The 25364-nt window shown below is 42.3% G+C and overlaps 1 protein-coding gene and 1 long non-coding RNA gene across 11 annotated transcripts in view; one reads left to right on the top strand and one right to left on the bottom strand.

Annotated features, from left to right (window-relative positions):
• Positions 1-25364, top strand: part of LOC309538846 — a 103073-nt gene that overhangs the window by 22363 nt on the left and 55346 nt on the right. For all 4 annotated transcript variants that reach the window (XR_014222384.1, XR_014222385.1, XR_014222386.1 and 1 more), the window contains exons 3-5: positions 2548-2604; positions 4240-4273; positions 6518-6565. This is a non-coding gene — a long non-coding RNA (uncharacterized lncRNA). The remainder of the gene's footprint in view (positions 1-2547; positions 2605-4239; positions 4274-6517; positions 6566-25364) is intronic.
• CTNND2 (catenin delta 2) overlaps positions 153-25364 on the bottom strand; it is a 529021-nt gene continuing 503809 nt past the window's right edge. For all 7 annotated transcript variants that reach the window (XM_082234188.1, XM_082234191.1, XM_082234190.1 and 4 more), the window contains 4 exons: positions 20476-20602; positions 10341-10469; positions 4620-4693; positions 153-1462 (listed from right to left, as the gene is read on the bottom strand). In XM_082234188.1, coding sequence (XP_082090314.1) covers positions 1202-1462; positions 4620-4693; positions 10341-10469; positions 20476-20602 — 591 coding nt within the window. In that variant the 3' untranslated portion in view covers positions 153-1201. The remainder of the gene's footprint in view (positions 1463-4619; positions 4694-10340; positions 10470-20475; positions 20603-25364) is intronic.

Below are 25364 nucleotides of genomic sequence, written 5' to 3'. Positions count from 1 at the left end.
ACACGCTTTATGCTGCAGAAACATACACACAGAATATTATGCACACATTGGGGGGGCATACATACGCGCACAGACAGACACACACACGCACAAGCAAGAATGTGTATTTAGATGGAGGATTCTTGGAAATAGACATTCTTAGCAAATATGGATGACAGATCAATTGTAATTTATTTTCTTTTTAACACTGTATCATCATAAAGAAAACTGGTATAAATGAAAAAATCTATTTCAAATATCTACATCTAAAATTTTAGGCAGTGAAAAAGCACTTCGTTGACAAGGAGTGTGGAATGATGAATGTTAATTGTCAGAAACTGCTGAATGCCTTTTTTTTTTTTTTAGTTGCCACAAACAAATTCACATATCAGAACGAACAATACTGCTAAATATTCCGTTGGTTGTTTTTTTTGTTTTGTTAAAACGCACTGGGGAAAAGAAAAGGAAGAAAGAAAGGAAGAAAGAAAGAAAAAAACAACCCCTCTCCCCCCCTGGAAATTCATACATATTTCAAAGTTTTGAAATTGAAGCAATATTTAGAACCATAGATGAAGAAACACTGTGGCATTGGTGTAATATACACAATGCACTTCTCTCTCTCGTTCTCTCTCTCTTAAATCTGTAATGTACATCAAATACTTTGCAACAATGCATTAACAAAAGGCAAGAAACATCTTGCTGTACAGAGGAAACCTCAAATGCAACTTGAAGCCTAGATTCACAATGGATGAGGAGAGGAAACAAAGTGTGAGAAGCTGTCCCCCTTAAGGTTTTGTAAACTATTCATTTTCTTGTGCTTAACTCTGGTCCTACGTCGGCTGTTGCACCTTCCCCTCTTTCCTTCAGCCACATTCAATATACAGCACTATTTGTTTTACACTCTACATACAAGGGCCAACCGCAAAGCTGCCCCCCTCCCCACAATATATTTCTATATCTATATATATAGAGAGACGGGATTATATAGATACAGAAATACATATACATTTCCCCCCTTTCTAATGACACTCCCGTGCTTAATGTCCAAATCGTTTAGCCATCTAAAAGCATCTTAAAAGTTTTCCACACTTGGTTATCAGGGCCTTCCTATGGAACAGGCTTTTAACAAACTAAATTTGCAGGAAAAGAATGTCTTGTGGTATGCATGCACATGCACAGTTCCCGGAGCCGTTTTGTTTTTGTTTTTTTCCTTGCCCAAATCTCAAACCCAGGAATCCGGAGATGCAGGATAGTGGCTTGTTTCGTAATTGAGTTCACTGTAGGGCCGAGCAGCCGAGTAGAAGTCGACGTAGTTCCCGGTGGACTTAAGTCCCAGATGCATATTGTACTCGCTTGCAGGAGGACGGTGATGTACTTGGTCCTCAAAGAAGGACTCGTCATAGTTTCTTGTTGAATTCTGAAATGGCTGATATGGTTCATAATCTTTTCTAGTGGGCTCCTGTGGAACTGGCTGTGTTGAGACCTATCAACAGAACAATAAGCCTCAGCTTGTTAGGTATTAGTGCTGCGATGGGAATCAAGCTATCATTTAGGGAGGAAGATAACTTTAACGATGCTTATTAGGGCTGGCACTATGAATGCTTCCAACATTTCAGCAGCTGCATTCATAATCTCTTAGGCCCCCACCCCCCAAATTAATTGCACTGTTTTGCTTGATCTTCCTAAATGGACTGCTTTGCACTTGCATTGATTACTGCTCCTAACAGACGTTTTGCTTCAAAAGACGGTTAAAGAGCAAAGGGTCTGCTGCAAGGGTCGCCAAGCTTTTTGGGACTGTGGTTACATCTGCAAACCAGAGAAAGAATGGAAGAAAAAGGCTTCGGAAATGTCTCACGGTACATAGCTTAAAGCCGATTCCCTTTCCCAGGCACTTTTCTGCTGTATCTTCCAAGCTCCAGTTAAAGCAGCATGAGAAATAAACTACCAATAGTTTTCAAAGTATTAAATTGGAAGAACACCAGAAGCTCAGCAAGATGACAAGGAGCTAACTTCCTACATTGTGCTTCCTGCCTCACATATTCAGGCAGTAAACTAATTGAAATTACAGTGGTACCTCGGGTTGCAAACTTAATTCGTTCTGGACGTCCGTTCTTAACCTGAAGCGTTTTTAGGCATGCAATTCCTACATAGGCCTCCCGCGGCCCCGGAAGCGGATTGCGTTCGGGGCAAAGTTCACAACCTGGGACACCTACTTCCAGGTTTGTGGAGTTCATAACCCGAAGCGTCAATGTATTGAACTTTTGAGTCCTGAGTACTTACTAAAGAACTCCAGAAGCAGGCACACTGACACACAAACATGATCCCTTCTTTTCAGCAGACACAAAAGACACTTCTTTTTTGCTCTGCTTTTAATGACAACAGATGTATCCCCTTATCTCATGATCCTGCTGATCTATACTGCTGGTATGATTGATGGTATTATATTGTTTTAATGTATTTTTGTGCAGATGCAATTTAATTCGTTGCCCTTGGGTTTGGGGACTTTAGGAACAAAAAATGGCATACAAATAAATGTCTAATAATAATAACTGTTATTTTTTTCCCCAGGCTTCAATTTTGAGAAGCTCTTTTGGTCTAAGACGTTTAACAGAGTGCAGTCCAGAGGTAAGGATATTTTTTGGTGTTTGACTGGGGTAAAAAATAGTTCATTCCACACAGAATGCCAGGAAAACAAACTGGATTGAAAATGTGCACTCTGTCTGCACTGCTGTGTAAGATGCTGCAAGTCCAGTGCAGCTCAGACAGGAGGAATCATTGGACTGACCTCTGTTGAACTGCGGTGTCACCCATATAATGGCCAGAGATTGCACTTCAGCCTAGCCAGACCAAGGGCTCTCTCTCTCTAATTGTTGCACAAGCCTCAGTCTGAGCAACTTCTTGCTCAAGTAATCAAGTAGACACTGCTTTGTCCTACTATCTTCTCTGGAACCTGACCCTCGACCCTGATCACACCCTCCCTTTGGCCCTTTAAACCATAGTCTTTTGCTCCTGTTCAGACCTTACATGTTTGGATTATCTCCTGTATAATCTACTACCTTCAAACCAAGGTTTGCTCAGCAAGGCAGGAGTTACAAACAACTCATAGCTTGTTCCTGCAACTAGTGGTTTGTTTTCCAGTTGCTCTTCTCGTGTCTCTGCCAAATGTCTGGGGTGAGGTGGCCCAGCAAACCATGGTTAAGCAAGGTTGTTGAATTCAAACATAATGCCAAACCATGGTAAAACAAACCATGACCTGTAAGCTAGGGGGCTCACACTGTGGTTTGTTGGCAAAAACAAAAACCACCCCAGCTAGTTTTCAAACAAATCATGGCTAATTGTCATGTGTCATCCAGACCACAGCGCCTCCCATTAGCAAGGCCCAATGAAACAGCAGCAGAAGAGAAGCCATCTTCTTTTCCTATATTTTTGTTACAGAAAATGTCAGAACACCATTAACCAGAAATTCTTCCAAGTTTTGGCAGAGCATCCTGACATTTACTAATACATCTCAAGGCTAAATTATATTGACCAGATGTAATCCTTTTTCCTTAGCCTTAAGATGACATTTACTTAATTTTTATGATGGCAGATTGGTAAATTTCCAAAACAAGCATCATAACACAGGTATTTGTGACATTTACTGATGCTGCTCAAAAAGAACATGGTCTTCGGCAACTGCCGAATTCTACTCTCATTTCCATATTAGACCAGTAAATGTTGGCATTTCCCAGGGCTAGATTGGTCTCAACTAGGGCCAGGGCCTTTCAGTACTGGCCCCGACTTGGTGGAACGCTCTGTCACAAGAGACTAAGGCCCTGTGGGACTTCTTTCCACAGGGCCTGCAACACAGAGCTGTTCTGCCTGGCCTTTGGTGTGGACTCAGTCTGACCTTTGTGTTTTTCCCTCCCCTTATGGTTTTGATCTATGGGCTACTTTTAAAATGAGGCTGCATTTTAACCTGTATTTTAAATTGGTCCCCCCCCCATTATGTTTTTATTGTAATTTTACTGGTGTTAGCCGCCATGAGCCTGGCTCTGGCTGGGGAGGGCAGGCTATAAATAAAATTTATTATTATTAGATGGGAATAGTTAAGAAATGTGAAGCAGAGAACTGTCCTTCATATATTATGAATCCTATAGAATCCTTGCATGCATATTATTAATACCCCTCCCCGAAAAGCATTAACAATTAACAATTGCTATCAGATAGTTTTATACAAACTTTGATTGGAAAAAGTGATTATATATTTCCTTCTTGCAGGAACACTGCTGGAGTGGTGGTGATAGAGACAAAGGTAGGAATAATTGAACTTTGCTTTCCTTATCGTTAAAGGCTACATCACTATCATGCCCTCATTCCTGTGCTGGAACTAGTATAATACTAAGTTTATCGTATTGATTCTATATTATTTTCAAATGGCTTTGATCCTATATTTTCGAATTACACTGTATGAAAATCATGAGCATTTAGGCCATCACTTTAATTTGAAAAATAAAATTTGAAAAATAAATAAATTTAATTTGAAAAATAAATAAAGCAAGAGTTTGGGAACAGCTTCACAATAATGTCCTCCCCACAATTCATATTTTCTTTATGTTCTGTTGTGGCTCAAAAACCAATGAATTACTCTGGCCACATACCTGGTTGTGTTTAATATCTTCAGCAGGTGCACCATAAGAATTTCTGTACAAAGTAGAGATTCCAGTGTTCTGAGCTGAAGATGAGAAGGGGGGAGAAAAGGGAATTGTGTTATCAAACAGAAAGCCAGCTAGTAGCAAGTGAAAAGGGTAATTCGTGGTTTAAAGAGGCAAGCATCATAATGCATTTCTTAGCAATCAGTTATGCAGGTACATTGAAAACGCTGTACACAGTTCTGGTGATGGCCCCATTTCAGTTAGGTTATTGCAGGACTGGAGCAGTCACAGAAAAGGTGAATTAAGATGATGAAAGTTTTGGAGCATTTTCCTGTGAAGAAAGGCTAAGCATCTTGGGGCTTATTAGTTTAGGAAAAGGGCACTAAAAGGGGAAACGACAGAGATGTATAAAATAATCAATACGCTATGACAGAAGGGATTTTTCTTCCATTAATACACCAGAACATGGAGTCACTCAATGAATTTGATTGTCAAGAGCTACAAGCCATCTATATTTGTTCACAGAACAGATAATTATAGCATGTGGCATTCATTACCCCCTAATGGCTCATTATCTCCAGTAGGATTGAAACCCAAGAGTCAGGAACATCATAGCATATCATAGTCTAAACTGCAAATTCGCCATTTTGCATGTAAACAAACCACTTGTGGCCATATAGAACTTGGCTTTTAAAATAGCATGTGAATCACTTATAAACAGCAAGGTTGCGATTGTTTAGGAAAGCCTTAGCAGAGGAACACAATGATACCAAGAGGGCAGTAGGGAAGAATGCACTCTTGTAGGCAGCCTCGTTCCAAGTGCTTCAGGGCTTTGTAAGTCAAAACCCAAACCTTGAACATGGTTCAGTAGCTGGCAAGCAGTGCAATTTAAAAGTGTTGCAGCATGCATGTAGTAAAGCACCCCAGTGAGTAGCACAGCTGTTGCATTTTGCAGCAGCTGCGGTTTCCAGACCAATGTCAAGGGCAGCACATTACAGTAGTCCAAGCTTGAGGTTACCAATGTGGCCAGACTATTCCTTTGCTGAATGGGTCCTGGTTGTTCCTTGTGGCAAAGTCAGACAAGTGTGACATTAGCTGCTTGTTAGCTTTCTGAGATCTTTATATGGAAGTCACGCTGGGTTCATTCTTCCTCCTCCTTTGCGAGGCCACTTTATGTGGGTGCTTAGAAATTTGGAGTGAGGTGGCATCAAGCAGCTCAATCAAAAAGCTCTTTTAAAAAAATCGGACAAGGGTGTTGTAGTTTTGATTTTTGTAAGGAGGCACTTGATAATAGAGATTGCCAAGTAAAGCTGAATAATAATAATAATAATTAATAAATAATAATAGGTCTGGTGACATGGGAGAGGCTGTATATCTGAACACATAATAGATATAGTATTGGAACCAAATCTTGTTACTAGTGGGGATGAAATGGAAAACTCAGGGTTCTCGCCCCACTCTTTAGTCCAGATTCCTTCAAGTGTCTGGGAATAATAGGCTCATTCCACTAGGAGTATTACCTGGGAGTAATAGGCTCATTCCACTAGGAATTCTTTCTGCTGCTTTCTTCCATCATCTCCCTTCCCTGCTAGCACTTAAGCACTTATTCAGAGGCAGGATATGTGCACATGTGTTTGATATCTTTATGCTATTGGAAAACATATATCTGTACATGCAACGCAATCTGAAAGAAGACCTTTGTACAATATCTGGCCAGGGGGAGTTTAAAAAAAAAAAGGCCCACAAAGCTGCAATTTTGTAGTATGTTTTATTGAATTGTTGTTAAGATTGGCTAAGCCTGTTTTGTTTTCATGCCTGTTGAGGTTCTTTTTCAAGGTGATGTATACATTTCATACACAAAGAGAATATGTTTTTCTTTCATTTATTCTTCCCTTTCTCTTCAGACGAGGCTTCATTTGATGTGGTAGCAACGTGCCCCGAGCTCAGATGAGGTAACCTGAAAAAGCAAATAAGACTTGTGATCTCTGTTGTCAATCAGATAATGCAAACTGTTGTAGATCAATTATTGTTTGGCTTTGTTGTCTAAGCTTATCGCTCATGGTGTGCTGAATATGACAGGGCAGCAATGAGGATATTGCCTCTGTATATTTGTGCCCAATTAAAACAAGCGAGTGTAGAGGAGGCAGAGAGAAAATTGCAGGCAAAATGGGGCGGAGGGGAGAAGGGGTTGGTGGTCAAATATGTATGAAAAAGCACTGGTGTAGCAGCCAAGATGAAAAAGACAGAGTAGATAAAGTGCAATAAACTTTTTTTGCCTTTACTAGAGCTTGCTTAATATTTTTTTTAATTGCATGAAATTTATACACTGTTTGAGTGTAATAAAAAAGCCCTTACAAAAAGATGTAAATTTTTTTTGATGCCATTAAAACAGAGAAAAAGTTAAGATTAAAATTCACAATGGCATTTCTAACAGGCAGCAAAAAGAATACAGTGAAGGCGCCTGGTTGATAATCTGTAGGTAGGGAGTTTCAAATAAGCTTGAATGTGCTGCAGCTCCTATAAAGTATTAATATATTTGTATGGCCTTCTGTGTTACCAAATTAGATCCTGACAAGCGAGCATGTCTCGCCTGTCCTCCAAAATCCAGGCATGAACTTTAGAGACAAAGCACAAATGTCAGCTATGTCCAACATTAGGCCTGCTTCACAGGTTAAGTTTTGGGGGGAACATTTTAATGTGAAGTGTGAATGTGCTAATGTTGCATTATACAGATACTGGAATTGGCCATGAGTAAATGTGTGAAGCGACGACCTTGGTCTCAAACACTACAATCCAACACTAAAAGCACAATACCTTGTCGGAATGTGGAAGCTGCCTTTCAGCTGGTCACGAATTCTTGATGGATCAGAATCTAGTGAGGAGCGAAGGATCCCACGCTGGCTATGACATAGCTTTTGTCCATTTTGTTTCATCTTTTGGCTGCGTTAGCTGAAATCCTGGTGAAAACCTGAAGGATTTGGCGATCAGTGGTAGCAAATTGTGTTAGATCCTCAATGGAACAGAATTGCTGTTGAATGAGACGTTTAGAATGGCCGCAGCTCCCGATTCCTGGTACCATTCAGAACCTCAACAAGGAAAGGAAGTCTAGAGATTCTGTAGATTTCAAGTCCAATGCTGTGATGGAGGAATTCTTAAAAAATTAAGAAAGAGCCAGATGGGATCCGTACCACTAGGGTTTGGGATCCTTTCTCACCCCTGGGCTCCACTGTCTAGTTCCTTTTCTGTAATGTAGGGTTTCTCGTATCATCCTATGCTATTTTCCATTCTTTCCTCGGAAGATTGCCATTGGGATTGCCAACCCAGAATTTATTCTCTTCCCTCTGACTTCCCTTGCAGCCCTCCTCACACTCACTCTCAATCCTTCCCCCCCGCCCTTTGGTCTCTTTCTGCATCTGTGCAGCCTCTCCTGCAAATTCCCTTGGATCTCCCCCAGACCCTCCAAGCATCCTGACTTTTTGAAGCTGCAGTGATGCCAGGAGGCAAAGGCATCTTCTTTCCATTACTTTCCCCCAAGCCCAGTGCTGTCATGGAATGCCATTTAAAATGCCCTAGTGCGCCTGATATGGCCTGTGGTTTACCACCTCTGGAATTAAACATTACGAATGCTTCTTATTTACTTTTGTTAATATTTATATACTTTTGTTAATATTTATACATACTATTTCCCACCTGTTCTCTTGGTAGCTGAGCCTCCCGCCACCTCACCTTGCTTGTATGTTTCACACCCAGGGGGCAAATGTTGCCCCCTTGGAAATTAAGGGGGGGGGGAGAGCTTACTTCGACAGCCATTTCAATAAAGTGAAAAGTGAACAGCTCTAAGTTTAAACAGGTTCTGTGCACAACCAAACATGTCCAGGGAAGCTGCAACAACCCATTTCCACCTCTCTGTTGCCTTCGGCTTAAACTTTTGGTTCATGTAGGGACTTGCTACAAATATAAAATTGTGCCTGCAGTGGGGAATGGAAGGTGAGCCGCCACCGTGCAAGGTGTCACAACTGGACAGATGCTTCGGCATGATAGCAGTACAAGCCCAGCAAGTGCTTAGTTTGGCAGATGGGTAGGTGCTGAGAGGGGAGAATGTCACCAAGCTGAGGCCAAGGCAGATTGGTCACAGCTACCTTTAGCCACCTGCAGTTGCATGGTTTTAAATCCTCCCAAATTACAGGACTTAGTCAACATGCCCAGGGCCTCTTAAGATGTCCTCTTCACAGGATTCAGTCAAGTCAGCTGATGCCTCCCTCTTGTGTGTGCATTTGGACAATAATTTCATTTTTAGCATGTAGTAAGTTTGTTCTCTGTCTAAGCCCTAATCTGAGTTGGGTGGGTGGGGCATAACCAGAAGGAGTGGACAAACCTACAGTCTCTCTCCCTTTCAAGTTACCGTATTTTTCGCTCTATAAGACGCACCAGACCACAAGACACACCTAGTTTTGGGAGGAGGAAAACAAGAAAAAAAATATTCTGAATCTCAGAAGCCAGAACAGCAAGAGGGATCGCTGCGCAGCGAAAGCAGCAATCCCTCTTGCTGTTCTGGCTTCTGGGATAGCTGCGCAGCCTGCATTCGCTCCATAAGACGCACACACATTTCCCCTTACTTTTTAGGAGGGAAAAAGTGAGTCTTATAGAGCAAAAAATACAGTATTTATTTATTTTGCCAACCATTTCCCACAACTGGCAGAAAGGGCCAAATTTAGGCAACAGTTCCCAACAGCAGGCTTGGGTGAGATAGTTTCCCCCCAAATCCACTAATGGACTTTATTGCCTCCCCTCACAGCCCCCTAGTTAAAATGGGTGGTGGTGGGGAGGAGACATGAAACATTCCTCTAGGTTGGGGTGCAGAAGCTTTCTGGCTCCATGGGCCAGATCCTGCCTGCTCTGCCCAGAATAATCTGGCCTCCGCCTGAGAGGAGTGGCAGCTCTTTCAGAAAGCAACACAAACATCCAGGTCTTAAATATCCAGTAACTAACACCAACGAATAATTAAGCTGATTCCTCAAAGCTTTGGAGGAACGAGATATTTTTCACTGAGGTGTGCCAAAAGAGAGTAGTAAAAAAATTAATCCCTAAGGATAAAACAGATAAAAAGATAATAAATGAAGTCCTGGTGATTACTCATCTGATGCGTGGTTATTCCAATTTCTGCTAAGCCATGTGATATTCATGTAAAAGCTATAGCTAGAGATCACGACACGTGCTCACCTAGGGTTACACCACAAAGCCAAAATGTGTAGTGCAAGTCACGTCTCTGCCCTTCTGTTTGGGGGGGGGATGTTGTTATAAAACCAGATAAAACCTCTTTTCCCCATGGAAGAAAAAATACTATTAGAATGCAAGCTTCTCTCCTATACGAAGCTTTATCACTGAATTAAACATTATGCTGCAGGAACAGAAATCACAATTTCCTATCTAACTCAGCAATGCTTTATTGCTTGCAGCTACAATACAGACCTGTTTAAATGTACAACACATACAAAATATACGGGCTCAATTTATGGCCACTAGTAATATCACAAGTACAAGGAAATGTCAGCTGGAGCTCAGATCGCAGCATAATGATAAACAATACAAATACACATCTACATTTGGGAAGGACTCTAAACATGCTCTGCAAACCTTAAAGCCTGCAAATGTGTTGCATACAGGTATATGCAATACTTTTGCTTCAATTGTTTTTGAATGTATAACATGCGACAACATCTGCCTCACCTGTCATTGCGTCTTTCCTAGAAGTGTGCTCTCCTTTATTTCCATAAGTAGCATTTGTCCCGGTTGACTCGTAGTCTGTTTTTCTTTCTTTTAAAGTGATCATTTCCCGAGGTGAGGCTGGGGCACTTGCTAGCAAACAAAAACAAATTTGGATTTTTAACCTCTCTCATCACACAAGTACATACAAAACCTACCGCTGGTGTAAATACATAAACAGGCACAAATTCTTAGGAATGCTGCTACTTCGACTACTTAACAATAACCTTATATGCCTCTACATTAAGGGTAATCTGTTTTGATAGAAAGGCTGGAATCGTTTAGCTCATGTGAAGCAACCAGATGTTTTTTGAAAACCTGAAGCATCTGGGGGGGGGAGCAGTTAAATTTAACAATTGTCGCTCAAGGAGTCTGGAATTCAGTGTATTCAAATACCTATACATAAGATACCAAGAAAAAGGCTATCTAGACATCGTACAGAAGTTGTGTCAATCTTATGCACAACTGCTGGACATTTATTTAGGAGGTGGTGCCTCCCCAAAGACAATGATTATACCATAGCGCGCATTAATGAAGCTAGTAGTATCTGTTTGGGAATACCCCCCCCCTTTCTGACCCCTCTGAAAAGGGACCACTAATTACACCAAAAGGCACATGGCTGAAACTAGTAAATGTAATAATAAACAGAACTGGACAGAGACCACCTCCCTGCACTGTAAATAGCTTGACTGCTTTACAGGAGACAATCCCCAAGTCAGAGCATGGCTGGAGACGTCACAGTTTCCTCTGTTACTGAAATTATGAACTCTCTCAGCAATAAAGTAAACGTAAACAGTTATTTTAGTTAGGGACAGTTAGGGATGCGAGTGGCGCTGTGGGTAAAACCTCAGTGCCTAGGACTTGTCGATCGTATGGTCGGCGGTTCGAATCCCCGCGGCGGGGTCAGCTCCCGTCTCTCGGTCCCAGCTCCTGCCCACCTAGCAGTTCGAAAGCACCCCTAAGTGCAAGTAGATAAATAGGTACTGCTTTATAGCGGGAAGGTAAACGGCGTTTCCGTGTGCTGCGCTGGTGCTGGCTCGCCAGAGCAGCTTCGTCACGCTGGGCACATGACCCGGAAGTGTCTCCGGACAGCGCTGGCCCCCAGCCTCTTAAGTGAGATGGGCGCACAACCCTAGAGTCAGACACGACTGGCCCGTACGGGCAGGGGTACCTTTACCTTTGCCTTAAACAGTTATTGCTTGCTGTAGGAATAAATACTTTTTAAATTTATCAAGTTATGAAAACAAATAACATCCCAGTGCAGACGCTCTATTATCCTGTGATACTTAACCCCAAGCCACCCTCCACTCTCCAGCTAAATTTGCAAGCTTGCACGAAGCCAATAGTGTAACACACAATTAATTAAATTATGAGCCTCCCTCCCTCACTGTCAATCTGGGTCATTTGCTTCACCCATTTGGAAAAGCAATTGTGTTCTTCAATATTTTAACCATTTTTTGACAACAGAGGCTTACTTTAGCCCTATTTGGGGTCCCATCACCTCCATGCAGTGCAAATTGTGTGAGGGACAATGGGGGTGCACATCCAAATCCTGCCCCCATGGGTCCATAACATTTCCTCCACGTATCTCTCTCTCTCTCCATGAGCTGAGCAGTAAATTTCTGCGTGGGGAGCCTCCTAGACACAAATCCAGCCAACGAATGCATGACAGTGGGGCACCTCTGTAGCACACACAATGAAAGCACAGCATTCTCATGCCTTCAGTGGCAGAGCCAGCAACAACCCAGGTAGTGTCAGTCCTTAGGCATTCCTCTAAACAGGGTTTTTTATGCTCCTCACGAGCACAACAAACAACAGTGAGGGATGAAAGCCCACACAACACATAATTCCCTGGGCACAGATCACACACATCCCTTCTGCACCAAGGGCTCAGAAATCCACCCTTGGGTTCAAAAGAAGCAAGCAACCAAAGGAAGGGACCAGGCACGCAACAAGGGTGGTCACAAACACACATTTGGGTGACTGCATAGGGCAGTGATGGCCAAACATGGCCCTCCAGCTGTTTTGGGACTATAATTCCCATCATCCCTGACCCCTGGTTCTGTTAGCTAGGGATGATAGGAGTTGTAGTCCCAAAACAGCTGGAGGGCCAGATTTGGCCATCACTGCCATAGGGCATGGAGTTGGGAAGTGGCAGAAAGGATTCCAAGCGTACACTAAGGGGGAAATGATGCTTTCACTTACCTTTGGCATTGCTTAAAAATGTGATGTCAGGGGCGAGAGAGAGGATGCTCCTGGGATTCAAACCCACACTGCAAAATGCCACAGAGCTGCTCCCTAACCTCTCAAGCACAGCAGCAAACAATCCTCCCACCCAAAACCCAGAGGCATCAAAGGGCACATATTTCTGTTCCCTGCCCCAACACCCAGACACAATGAACACAGGTATTGCAGAAGGAGACAGCTCACATTTTACACACAGAGGCTTTAGGTTAAAATTCAGCACCATACAAGGAAAAGCAGAGAAGGGAGAACACGATGGCTTACCTAAACCAATCAGGAGGGAGCACTACATGGGCCAATAGAATGGCTCCTGCATGAGACCAGCCCTCCCACTGCCAACCCATGTGATCAATCTCCCCCTTTCACCACAGTATGTTGCCTCACACCTTACCTGGCAAGGCTAGCCACTCAACAAGATTAAATCTCCCTCCCTCACCCTCCTCACACCCTCAAATACAGCCTTATACACCCTAACAGCAGCACCAACCCCACCTTGTGACCCCCTCACAGTCTAGAGTACCTGAACAAACACAGAGAGGAGAGGCTGCTGAGCTCCTCCAACTCCCAGCTTACTGCCTTCAGAGACCCATCCTGCAGCTTGCTGAAGGCATACCATTAGGCTGGGGTCAGCGAGGAGACCCATCTGCCACTCACTCGCAATGAAGAAGCAATACATATGGTAGAGTCAAAGTCTTTATTGAGCAGCACTTGGACGTCAAGAAGAGATCCTGAAACGGAAGGCAGTGCGTATGGTTGCCAACCAGTCCCTCTAGCAGGGCTCCTGTGCTTTGGACAGTGGCTTTGCAGAGCAGCTGCAGCCGAGTCTCTTAACGGCACCCGGACCACATCAGGAAAGCCACCACTTGTTGCACTATTGGCTGTCATGGAGCCTGCGAGGATGAAGGTGGTGGAAGGAAGTAGGTCAGCAGCCCTACAGGAGAACCGCTTGGGAGCATCTTTTGGTTCATGTGAATCAAGGTGCATGGGAGAGCAGCCTGCAGAGAGGACACCGAAAGAGAGAGTGAACAATGAGCAAGAGGCAGCAGCTGGAGCAGGCACTCCCTCTGGCTGCATGCGCAGTGAGGATTTATGCATGCGCAGTGAGAGAGAGGTGCCAACGAGTGCCTGTGGTTATGCATCAGTAGCCCACCTGACATGGCGGTGGGGGAGAGACTGCAGAGACTGTGAATCCACTCACTTTTTCTCCTTTTGGGAGGGGGGGGGTGTTCAATAAAACTTTGTATGTTTGATGACAGCTTGCTCTCCTCCTTGCGCCTGGGCTGTGATCCTGTAAGACAAATGTGCGCGTGAGGGTTTGGCCAACTGGGGGAATGGCTGAAGTAGACTTTTGCCAACAAGCAGATTGTAGGCATGTGACGATGAGGACTTCCCCACCATCTGGGGAGCAGTGGAAGTGTGTTAGAAAAGACCATTCAAACAAGACAAAGCATTCACATTATTTCAAGGTAGGTTATGGAATGTAGGGCAATGAAGTGTTTGAGAGGGAGGAAGCCATGGGAACTGCACTTTGAAGAATGAGTTTTCCATTTCCTTTGCTTACCTCTGTGGGGTGCTCTGCCCTGGCAGTCTCAGTTGCTGGACTGAAGTTTGCTGTCGGGTGCTTGTTTCTGAAGTCTCAAAGTGAGGTACCTGTTAGGGTTCTAGGTAGACAAGCGTTAGCAACGTGCTCAAGTTCCTACATGTGTGTTGTGAGACCAGGCTGTTTCATGCAAAGTGTGCACAGTGCCTTTTTCACAAAGCCTGCCCCCTTGTAAGCTTCAAGTGTGCCCAATATGTGGAGCCAGAGACCCATAGTCCAATGCTGCGTGCCTTGTCATCCAAATTATGAACTCTCTCTGTGTGTGTGATTACTTACTACTTGACTGGGAGCAGAGTTGTACCACATCCTGTGCTTGGTCATATGTCATGGATGGGGTAATCAGCAATACAAGAGTGGCTATTTTTTAAATTTCCCTCCTCCCTTTGACAGAAGGGAACGGAGGGAATTTATTTGACCTAGGACTGGGGTGGTGTGAAGTTGTGTCATTAAGAATGTATCTTGCAAGACCAACCATATTTCCCTGCTTGATAGTCTGGTAGATCATGGGAATGAATTTCAGCAAACTATCTGACAAGGTCTCCCATGATAGCCTTGTTGATAAAGTGGTAAAATGTGGGCTGGATGAATCTTAGGATTGGGGGGGGGGGGCTGGGAGAGAAACCTGGCTTGCCAGTAATACATGTGAAAAGGATCTAGGCATCTTAGTTGACCGGAAGCCGAATACATGAAGCAGCCGTGTGATGCGGCTGCTAAAAATAAATAAAAGCTAATACATTTTTAGGCTGCATCAATAGAAGCACAGTATTCAGATCATGGAAAGTAAATAGCTAAGCTCTATTCCAGGCATAGGCAAACTCTGCCCTCCAGATGTTTTGGGGCTGCAATTCCCATCATCCCAAGCTAACAAGACCAGTGGTCAGGGATGATTGGAGTTGTTGTCCCAAAACATCTGGAGGGCCAAGTTTGCCTATGCCTGCTCTATTCCATATTGATCAGGTCACATTTGGAATACTGTGTCCAGTTCTGGGCACCATATTTAAAGAGAGAGACTAACCAACTGGGTCATGTGATCTGCAAACAAGGTCCTATGAGGAATGGTTGACTGAGCTTGGCATGTTGAACCTGGAGAAGAGAAGATTAAGGGATGACAGTGACCTTCAAATATCTGAAGGGCTGTCATGCAAAAGACAGAACAAACTTGTTCTCTCTTGTTCCAGAGGGACTAGAAACTGCAGGGAAGCAGATTTCAACCAAACATTAGGAGACAATTCCTGATGGCAGCAGCTGTCTGACAGTGGAACAGACAACCTTTGGAGGTGGTGACCTCTCTTTCACTGGAGGCTGGACAGCCAGCTGTCAGGCATGCTATTGTTGCATCTGGCACTTCAGATCCTACACTGAGCAGGGAGTTGGCCTCCAAGGATCGTGTGAATTCTATGATAATGAACTGCAACTACAAGCAGGAACAGGGTAGTTGTGGCTCACCAAATGTTGCTGGGACTACAACTCCCATAATTCCTGATTGTTCTTCCGATAGAAGTTGGAGTAAAAATGTCTGGAGGACCGCAGGTTATCCTTCCATGGTGTAAGGAGAAATTAAGAATTTCAATCCTCATTTCTGCACTAGACTACCTAGGTGATCATACAACTTTCCTGTTAACCTAATTCACTACACTTGGGTTCATTTTCTTTCTTCCCTGGCCAAGACAGCCATTATATTTTGTTCAAATAACACCCCATTCCTGCTGACACTGCAATAGGACAGCCATGCTGGCTCAGTGGCCATTATTCACCTTGATACTGTATTGAAGAAATAATGGATGTGTCTATATTGCTGTATTATGTCTGAATATTATGGAACCTAACAGAGCAGCAGCATAAGCAGTTATCAATGGCAAAGTGGTTGGTGCTCCAACACTGGAATGATAGAACAGCAGTTTCAATTGTGCAAAATACTGGCACTCTGTAGAAAGGTGACTTTTCATAGGCGACAACAACATAAAGGAGCATATATTTAGACACTGAGTGCTTATCCACACATCCCCATGTCCCGCTGCTTCCCCATCCTGGGGAAAACAGCTCTCTAGTGCTCAATCAGAGCAAACAACAATTCAAGTTTTCCCTAGGCTGCCATTTGTTCCGATTGATCGCTAAAGAGCAGGTTTTCTCTTGGAAAAGGAGTGGGGCAAGGGGAAAACAGCTCAGACTCACACCTAGAAAATACAATCAAGTGGAAGGGTAGCCGAGCCCCTAGACTCTGCATATGGATGTATTTGTGCAACATGGTGTCTCTGAATAGACTGATGTGGAGACAGAACTCAACAGACCTAACAAAAGGTCTCCAGTCTTACTCTGTTCCCACTCCCTACCCCACTCTTCTATAAAGTCCTATACTTTACAATGTGATGCTTTTGTTATTTAACTAAGGAAAATTATTAGTATGTTTTGGGACACGGGTGGCGCTGTGATCTAAACCACTGAGCCTAGGGCTTGCTGATCGGAAGGTCGGCGGTTCAAATCCCCACGACGGGGTGAGCTCCCATTGCTTGGTCCCAGCTCCTGCCAACCTAGCAGTTCGAAAGCACACCAGTGCAAGCAGATAAATAGGTACTGCTCTGGTGGGAAGGTAAATGACATTTCCGTGAGCTGCTCCGGTTTCGCCAGAAGCAGCTTAGTCATGCTGGCTACATGACCCGGAAAAACTCTGCAGACAAACGTCTGCTCCCTCGGCCAGTAAAGCGAGATGAGCGCCGCAACCCCAGAGTCGTTCACGACTGGACTTAACTGTCAGGGGTCCTTTACCTTTTTTTTTTAGTATGTTTTAAGAGACTCCATTTATTGCAATGTCAACAAACGTAAAACCACTCTCTTACTATTAATTAGTAAGAGGCTATAAATTAGATTGTAGTCAAACAGCTAGATCACCAATAGACTGGTTATTTCATTTCCTGTAATTTCTGACAAGATCTCTTAACTCAAGGGATCTGGAATCGTTTCCACAGTTACTGTACCTTCCAAACACCTCTCTAGATTTGGAACGACTTTGGGCAATGCATCTCCTTCTCAAATGAGGAGTTCCAGTTGTGTGGTTCTCAGAAACATGCCTTCTCTCCCCTAAGCTATGCCCCAAAAGAAGCTAGTATTTAAATCATGCAATTTTTCACTAAGGAAAAACCAGTATTTTCTTTCTCTTACACTGGAAGCTACTTGACAAACAAACACCCTCTACAAAGAGAAAGGAACGTGAATTTAAAAACCCTTTCTATATTAATAAGAACAATGCTTTACCTTGCGCAGTATTTCAGGAAGGACTCTCCTCCCCTTAATTGGCATGGATTATAACAAAATTGTCCTTCCTTTCAACAAGGATGTTTTCCTTAAAAATTATTAAAATGTCTCTCTCTCTCTTCCCCCACATCTACCCCCACCCCCTTAGGAGACTTGAGAGAATAAAATTGCCTGGAATAAGTAAATTGTTGTAACAAATGTTCATCACAATGAAAAACATCTTTAAGTGGCACCAAATCTAACCAGAATATGGTAGATAAAGGAAGGTCTCTCAAGGTTAGCTCCTTTATTAAAGGATGCTAACAGCATTTTTCTCCATTGATTCCACTAACAAGAAAAAAGCTGCCACATTATTGTGGTGGCCTTGGCAATGTCTCTAGTAATAAAAGCCTTTGTGATTGCGAATGAATTCATGGCAGAGCTGTCAGCGTCAGCACCACCATCTACATCATTCTTGTTAAAAGTGAATTATTACTGAGCAGAAGACCTTCTGCTGTAATAATAAAACTGAGTATCTATGAAGTGCACAAGTTCTCTCAACCAAGTGACACTCATAAATAGCCCCAACCAGTTCCATACTGCTAACATGTCGGCAGTCTACCTTCTTTATGGTAGATCCATCACTGCTGGGAAAACCATGGCTTTAACTATACGGACCTTTGTCGGCAAGGTGATGTCTCTGCTTTTTAAGATGCTGTCTAGGTTTGTCATTGCTTTTCTCCCAAGAAGCAGGCGTCTTTTAATTTCGTGACTGCTGTCACCATCTGCAGTGATTATGGAACCCAAGAAAGCAAAATCTCTCACTGGCTCCATTTCTTCCCTTTCTATTTGCCAGGAGGTAATGGGCCCAGTGGCCATGATCTTAGTTTTTTTTGATGTTGAGCTTCAAACCATAGTTTGCGCTCTCCTCTTTCACCCTCATTAAAAGGTTCTTTAATTCCTCCTCACTTTCTGCCATCAAAGTTGTGTCATCTGCATATCTGAGGTTGTTGATATTTCTTCCGGCAATCTTAATTCCGGCTTGGGATTCATCCAGTCCAGCCTTTTGCATGATGAATTCTGTATATAAGTTAAATAAGCAGGGAGACAATATACAGCCTTGTCGTACTCCTTTCCCAATTTTGAACCAATCAGTTGTTCCATATCCAGTTCTAACTGTAGCTTCTTGTCCCACATAGGAGACAGATGAGGTGATCAGGCACTCCCATTTCTTTAAGAATTTGCCATAGTTTGCTGTGGTCGACACAGTCAAATGCTTTTGCACAGTCAATGAAGCAGAAGTAGTTTTTTTCTGGAACTTTCTCCATAATCCAGCGCATGATTGCAATTTGGTCTCTGGTTCCTCTGCCCCTTCGAAATCCAGCTTGCACTTCTGGGAGTTCTCAGTCCACATATTGCTTAAGCCTGCCTCGCAGAATTTTAAGCATAACCTTGCTAGCGTGTGAAATGAGTGCAATTGTGCGGTAGTTGGAGCATTCTTTGGCACTGCCCTTCTTTGGCAGGCTTTTTAAAATTAAGAGTTGGAAAACATTTGAAACTCATACCCCTTTATACCTGCTGACTATCTCTACGGGCAACCAGAGAGCTCCTGGGGGCACCCAGTATTTCAGGGTTATCTTTTTTGTGAAGCTGTGGAGAGATTGTGGCTCTTCATTTCCTCTTATCTATCATCTATCATCTCTCTCTCCATCTAGCTACACCCAGTTATTGACTTCCTTGTTCTGCTCACAATTAGATCCTATTTTCAAGCAAGTCTTTATTCATGAGTAGGACATCCCTTCTGGAGCAGAGCTTGCTCAAAGTCATGGGAATAATTTCAGGCTCCCCACAGTGGTCATATCCAACTCCTGTCTCCTGGGGACATCGGAGAGTGCTGTTATTCCAGAGCTCCCTGGGGGGGCTGGCATGCCCACTAGCTTCAGTAGTGATGAGCTGGGTAGGACACAGGTGAAGCTGCCATGCCCATCATTCACAGTCAAGTAACATGTAAAATTGTAATTACAGTGGTACCTCGGGTTACATACGCTTCAGGTTACATACGCTTCAGGTTACACACTCTGCTAACCCAGAAATGGTACCCCGGGTTAAGAACTTTGCTTCAGGATGAGAACAGAAATTGTGCAGTGGCGGCACAGCGGCAGCAGGATGCCCCGTTAGCTAAAGTGGTGCTTCAGGTTAAGAACAGTTTCAGGTTAAGAACGGACCTCCAGAACGAATTAAGTTCTTAACCAGAGGTACCACTATACACATATCTAACCAAGTACATGGCTAAGTAGAGATTTAAAGCAAAGTTACTAAGGTTGAAGTCAAATTATCTATTGGCTCAACTACGGTACTTTCATGAGTTGAATCAAAGCTTAACTGTTCCAGAAGCTCTGCAAATGCCATCTTAGTAGTCAAGATAAGCCCACAATTAATTGGTAGTTGTAACAATGAGCTCATATATGTTTACATTCACTCACTCTGATATATGCTAATTGGCTTGTTTTGATGTTATCCTTATCTTTGGGGGCTTGGGTAGACTTGGGTATTTGCCACCAATTCCCTCATCTGCTCAGGGAAGTTTCGGCCGAAGTGACACATGCTGCTTTGTATATATATATAGAATGCATGAATGCTTGCTCGCGTGCAGACAAGTCGTGATGACCTATCACTGTTGTGATGTCCATCTGGTGTCTGTGTTACAAGTTTATACCGTTTTTAAGAAAGCACTAGAACTGGCCGTTCTGGAGTTTTTGACATCCTTCTTTGGTATCCCTGCATCAAACCACTCTCTCAGGCCCTCATTTCGGCCTGTGGTTCAGAACACACAAACCCCCGAAAAGAAAAGAAAAAAAACCCTCTTAGTACTAATCCTAAAGACAACTGTGACCCATTTTGTGGTTTATCCTGATTGTTTTGCTGTCAGGAGAGATGGAACATCCACAGAAAGGTAACATATATAGACTGGAAATATCTTCCCTTATGATGGGTTACTTCCCAGCTTATTAATAAATTTGGGCTTACCTGAACGGTTGTTGGGAGACATGCGCACCGGAGAGATGGAGGGCGTACGCGATGAGGAGTACGGCCTTTGCCGATCCCTCTCTATCGTTGAAGATGAGGCTACAAAGTGATACTGTGACCATCCATCCTGCACGGGGATAACATATGAGAAGGGGGGGGGGTTGACAAAATCAGCGAAAAATATACTCACGTTCAATGTTTGAGAATAAAATTTAAGTAAGCCAAGTTAGGAATAAATAATTGAATATGCTATCTTTTACAGACTGGTCTTGCTCTTCATCAACAGACAGGTCTCTCGCACGATCCTTTTTAATATATCCTCTTTTTTTAAAAAAAATGTTCGATTTCATGTATTATTTATCACAAAATTAATATCCTGTCTTTCGTTGCCAAGTGATCCCAAAGCAGGTCGCAATGATTAAAAACACATCATAAAGTCAGTCAAAAACCTTGCACCAGAAAGACAATTACCATTCAGTTTGTAAGTGTGAGGGCACTATTATCGGATTACCGACAACGCTCGCACCTCCTGACCAATGTACACACATGCGGTGGTGGAATGAGTGTGCATCGTAAGGTTTGCAACTCACACTTAGAATGCTGGAAAATATTACTCGGAGATTGGGGGGGGGAATGTAATCTATCATTAAAAATAGCTTGGTGATCTTTCTAGGATTTTCAGTATATGAATGAGTATGAACAAGATTTTCTGTGTTTCCTGTTTTAACTACTGAGTAGTATCCAGCTATGTCACACGTTCAGAGGAGAAATCAATGGACTTAAATGCCTATTACGTTCATTGATTTCAGTGGGTCTACTCTAGGTATGACTTTATTGGATAGCACTTAGGACCTTCCCATTTTTTTTGTCCTGCAGCTGCTCCAGTATTCTTTCTGAAGGAATATTTACATTCTAAATTGGAATACCTACATCCAATTATGAATAAAAGGTTATGGGATGAACCTGTCTGAATTTTTAAAAATGGTTCCTCTGATTTTAGTGGGAGAGTTAAGTACTTTCTTAAATCTCTGCCAATGATATTAATGAGAGTAACAAGTACTTGATTTCAGTTGGATTGTGCACTTATTTTTCTGTACTCAATGTTGATTTTCCTTTCAGGAATAATGATTGCTAACTTGCAAAATATTCACATATATAAGTAGAGCAAAAGTGAAAACCTGTCTTTTCCCTTCACCCGGTATGCAAAGTCAAATAGTGTAAATTGACTAGTATAAGAAATAAAAACAAAACTTTTTAAGTGAAATCTTTATAAGTGAAATTTTGTAAGTAACATCCTTAAGGCTCAAGCAACTCAAACAATCTAATCTATATGTCCTTAGACTGTTGAGGGTTAGATAAGAGATTGCAAGAAAAGAAAGAAAAGAAAACAGCCAATAGAAAAGAAATAACTAGTAATGACCATTAGTCCTTACTACTTCTGTTAAGACAAGATTGTTTAAATCCACACATTCTCTCTCAGGAGCCAGATAATTTGTCTAAAATCAGACAAAAGGTAATGCCAAAAATATTATCTTCAGCCACACAACTACTGATGTTTATTAAGTATTAACTGAGGTAAGAACATTCCATGGCCAGCAGAACTAAACACAATACTTCAAAGTCCTTGAAAAACCGTTATTTCTTTCTTATCCATATTGAAGGCTAGATTCTACATAGCTTTTCAAATCAAACCTCATTCTTAATCGTTCATCAAATATACACTATAGCTCTGACTAATTTGGCAAGCAATAGATTGTCAACATAGTGGGTGGAATTCAACATCACACCAAGACAATAATTCAATCAGTGTGAGCATTCCTGCTTGCCAGATGGAACAGCCACTCCTTTCCTCCCCCCCCCCATGCTGTTCTGGGTGTTCTCCTGACCCCCCCTAGATTGGATGGGGGAGCCCCATTGGCTAGCACTGGATTATGCTAGACTGGATTTAGCTGAATCCAGCACTCTTTATTCCAAAGTACTCTGTTTGACGTATGAATGGCTACTGGGTAGGGACAATCTTTTGTAAAATCAGGATAACAAATCCATTTTTTAAATAAATAATATAATAAGCAGAGTTCTTTTGATTTTCAGCCACATTCAGGGGTTTTGATTAAACTGCAAAACTCAAGGGGGAATTGAGAAAGGTACCTAATTCAGGGCCCTCTAGGGATCTAGGCAGAGAACCTCTCCAACTAAATCCATTTGTCTAGGATGCTGTCCAAAAAGAAAATGGTTGTTTGTTCAAAGAAGGATGTTTAGCAATGTCTTATGGTGGAACACAGCCAGATTAACAAGAAGCTTAGGTGTGGAAAGTCAAGGTATATCTGATGACTGCAGCTAAAGAAAATAAAACAAGTCCTAAGATAGCCTATGCTCAAATATAATAGAATGAACATGTCTTGAGCAACAGCTTACTCCCCAGAGCTTCACATATCAACCTACAAAACCTAGTGACCATATGTCAGATGCAGAGATTATTCTCCAACTTAGATATGAAATGGCCCTAAAATTTAGATGAAATTCAACAGAGGAATTGAGCTACAACAGCTGGCATTTATACAACTGTTTTTGATAGACACAGCAATTTTACGTGGCTAGATAAGATATAAAACACTAAGTATCAAGCTGTTTCAGTGCTGGAAGTAATTAATAGATTAAAAATTAAAAGGTGTGCATTTTTAATTACAGGCAGTAATATATACCATCTATTTTAAATTAGTAAGGCTACAATCCTCGAACTGCCAAGACAGTACAACTGAACTCGGTATGAGTGTTCTTAAATTAATGGCTTGAGGAATGAAAGCTTAACAGCACTCGAATCACCTGATCACTTTGAAGTCAATGGAAGTCAATGGAGTTTTCCCCCTATGAATCTAGGCTTGTTCCAAAGGGCTCTTAAAAGCTTAGAGTCAGCTGCAAAGCAGCTCACTTTGTTTAATGCTGATCTCAAAATATCTTTGCTCCAAAGCATACACAGCTCTGTGGAAATGGCTGCTGCATGATTAGAGTGAGAAAGGCAGACTTTCCCCACTTTGCTTAGAAGATTTCACACAGTATTTTGACCTCTCTTTTTTTAATGAATTGTTGGAATCCCAGTGGAATGTGAGTCCTACCTCTGACCATCCCTAGATAATCCAACATCTCAGAAACCAGCCAATACAACAACAACAACAACAACTTATTATTTGTACCCCGCCCATCTGGCTGGGTTTCCCCAGCCACTCTGGGCGGCTTCCACAGAAACCAAAAAACACTAAAATATCATACATTAAAAACTTCCCTGAATAGGGCTGCCTTAAGATGTCTTCTGAATGTCAGGTAGTTGTTATACTACAATCAATGCTATAAGGAGCCTGAACCCCAAATGGGAACTTTGCATCATACTTGAGACCCTGGAGCCAGCAAGGGATGGGACAGAGCAACTGCACCCTCTCTTTTAACCATTTGCAACTTTGGCTCTCTGACCCAGACCCCAATGCCATTACAAAATGAACTGGAATTTTGGGAAGAACCAGACACATTCAATACACCGGAGAAGTCTCAGGCTGCATGCACACACTTTGTCAGATGAGAGTGTGTAAGACCATGGAGGGGGGCATGACTCCCCTGTTGCTTCAACTGCTCTGACAGGCACGAACCCGGAAAAGTTAGTGTCAGCTACATGGATGCTAGAGGTGTGTTTCTGGTGTATCTTAGAAGCTGCTGTAAATGTCTGCATTCATCAATAAAGAATTAACTATCAGCCATTTGCCTTCCTTGGCTAGGTGTGTGTAGGGCAATGCCTTGCCAGAAAGGTCAGCTAAGCAGGGTAAAACAAATAATCTACACAAATTGACTCTTAATATCATAGGAATTTACTGTAGGAAGTCATATGTCTACAGTTGGCTTTGATTCCTTGACTATATTATGTTTCAATCTACTCAATATACAGTCGTACCTTGGTTGACGAACGGCTCAGTTACTGAACGTTTTAGCTCCCAAACGATTGAAAACCGAAAGTGAGTGTTCCAGTTTTCAAATGTTCTTTGGAACCCGAACGTCTGGCGCAACTTCTAATTGGCTGCAGGACCTTCCTGCAGGCAATCGGAAGCCGCGCCTTGGTTCCTTTATGTTTTGGAAGTCAAACAGACTTCCAGAACAGATTCCATTCAACTTCCAAGGTATGTCTGTATTCTGTTTTAGCTATAATTTGGTTTTGCCCCATCACTATAATCTCACGTCATGCAAAATAAGTTACCACATAAACAACAGAAAGTTCTCGTTGGGCCAGTCTGTAGTTTGATTTCACGCCACATGTAAATTCGACTCAGCTGAAATAGTGCTTTGTCAGACCAAAGCAAGAAATAAGAAATAAATTTCACATTGCACTGATTCTTCATGAGCATGTCCAGTAAGACCATCACAATATTTTCAAATGTGAGTAATCAAAATATAACATTAGCCTGTCTCGGTTCCAAGAAAACAAGCCCATTTTCCATTTTAAAGGTAAACTGTCAGTAACAAATTCATTAGGCCTACTTCATCAACAATTCCAAAAGCTATTAGTGTTAAATATTTAAACTAATTTTTAGAAGCCAAAAGGGAGTATTTCTAATTTAATGCAGAAATAAATACCACCTGATGTGCTGGCTGCTTTCATTAGTTTGTTTCAGCTCTAGTGCTTCTAATGAAATTTAATTAAATTGATTTGGATACTTAAAAGGTACAGTATATAAGGGTCTCCTGCACAGAAAAAGTAATCTCTCCAAAAGCAAGAGATGTACAAGTGCATTTCTGAACTCAATTTTCCTGCCTACATCCTACTCTCGTTGAGCAAAATTAAGACAGAAATACTTGATACATTTAGAAAGACGTCACATTATGGGAGTTATGGCATGGTTGGCTACTTG

Source organism: Podarcis vaucheri, assembly GCF_965113315.1.
Source record: "Podarcis vaucheri genome assembly, chromosome: 8".
NCBI classification, from domain to species: domain Eukaryota; kingdom Metazoa; phylum Chordata; class Lepidosauria; order Squamata; family Lacertidae; genus Podarcis; species Podarcis vaucheri.
The sequence above is the reverse complement of the archived record's forward strand: the minus strand, read 5'-3'. Positions and strand labels throughout refer to the sequence as shown.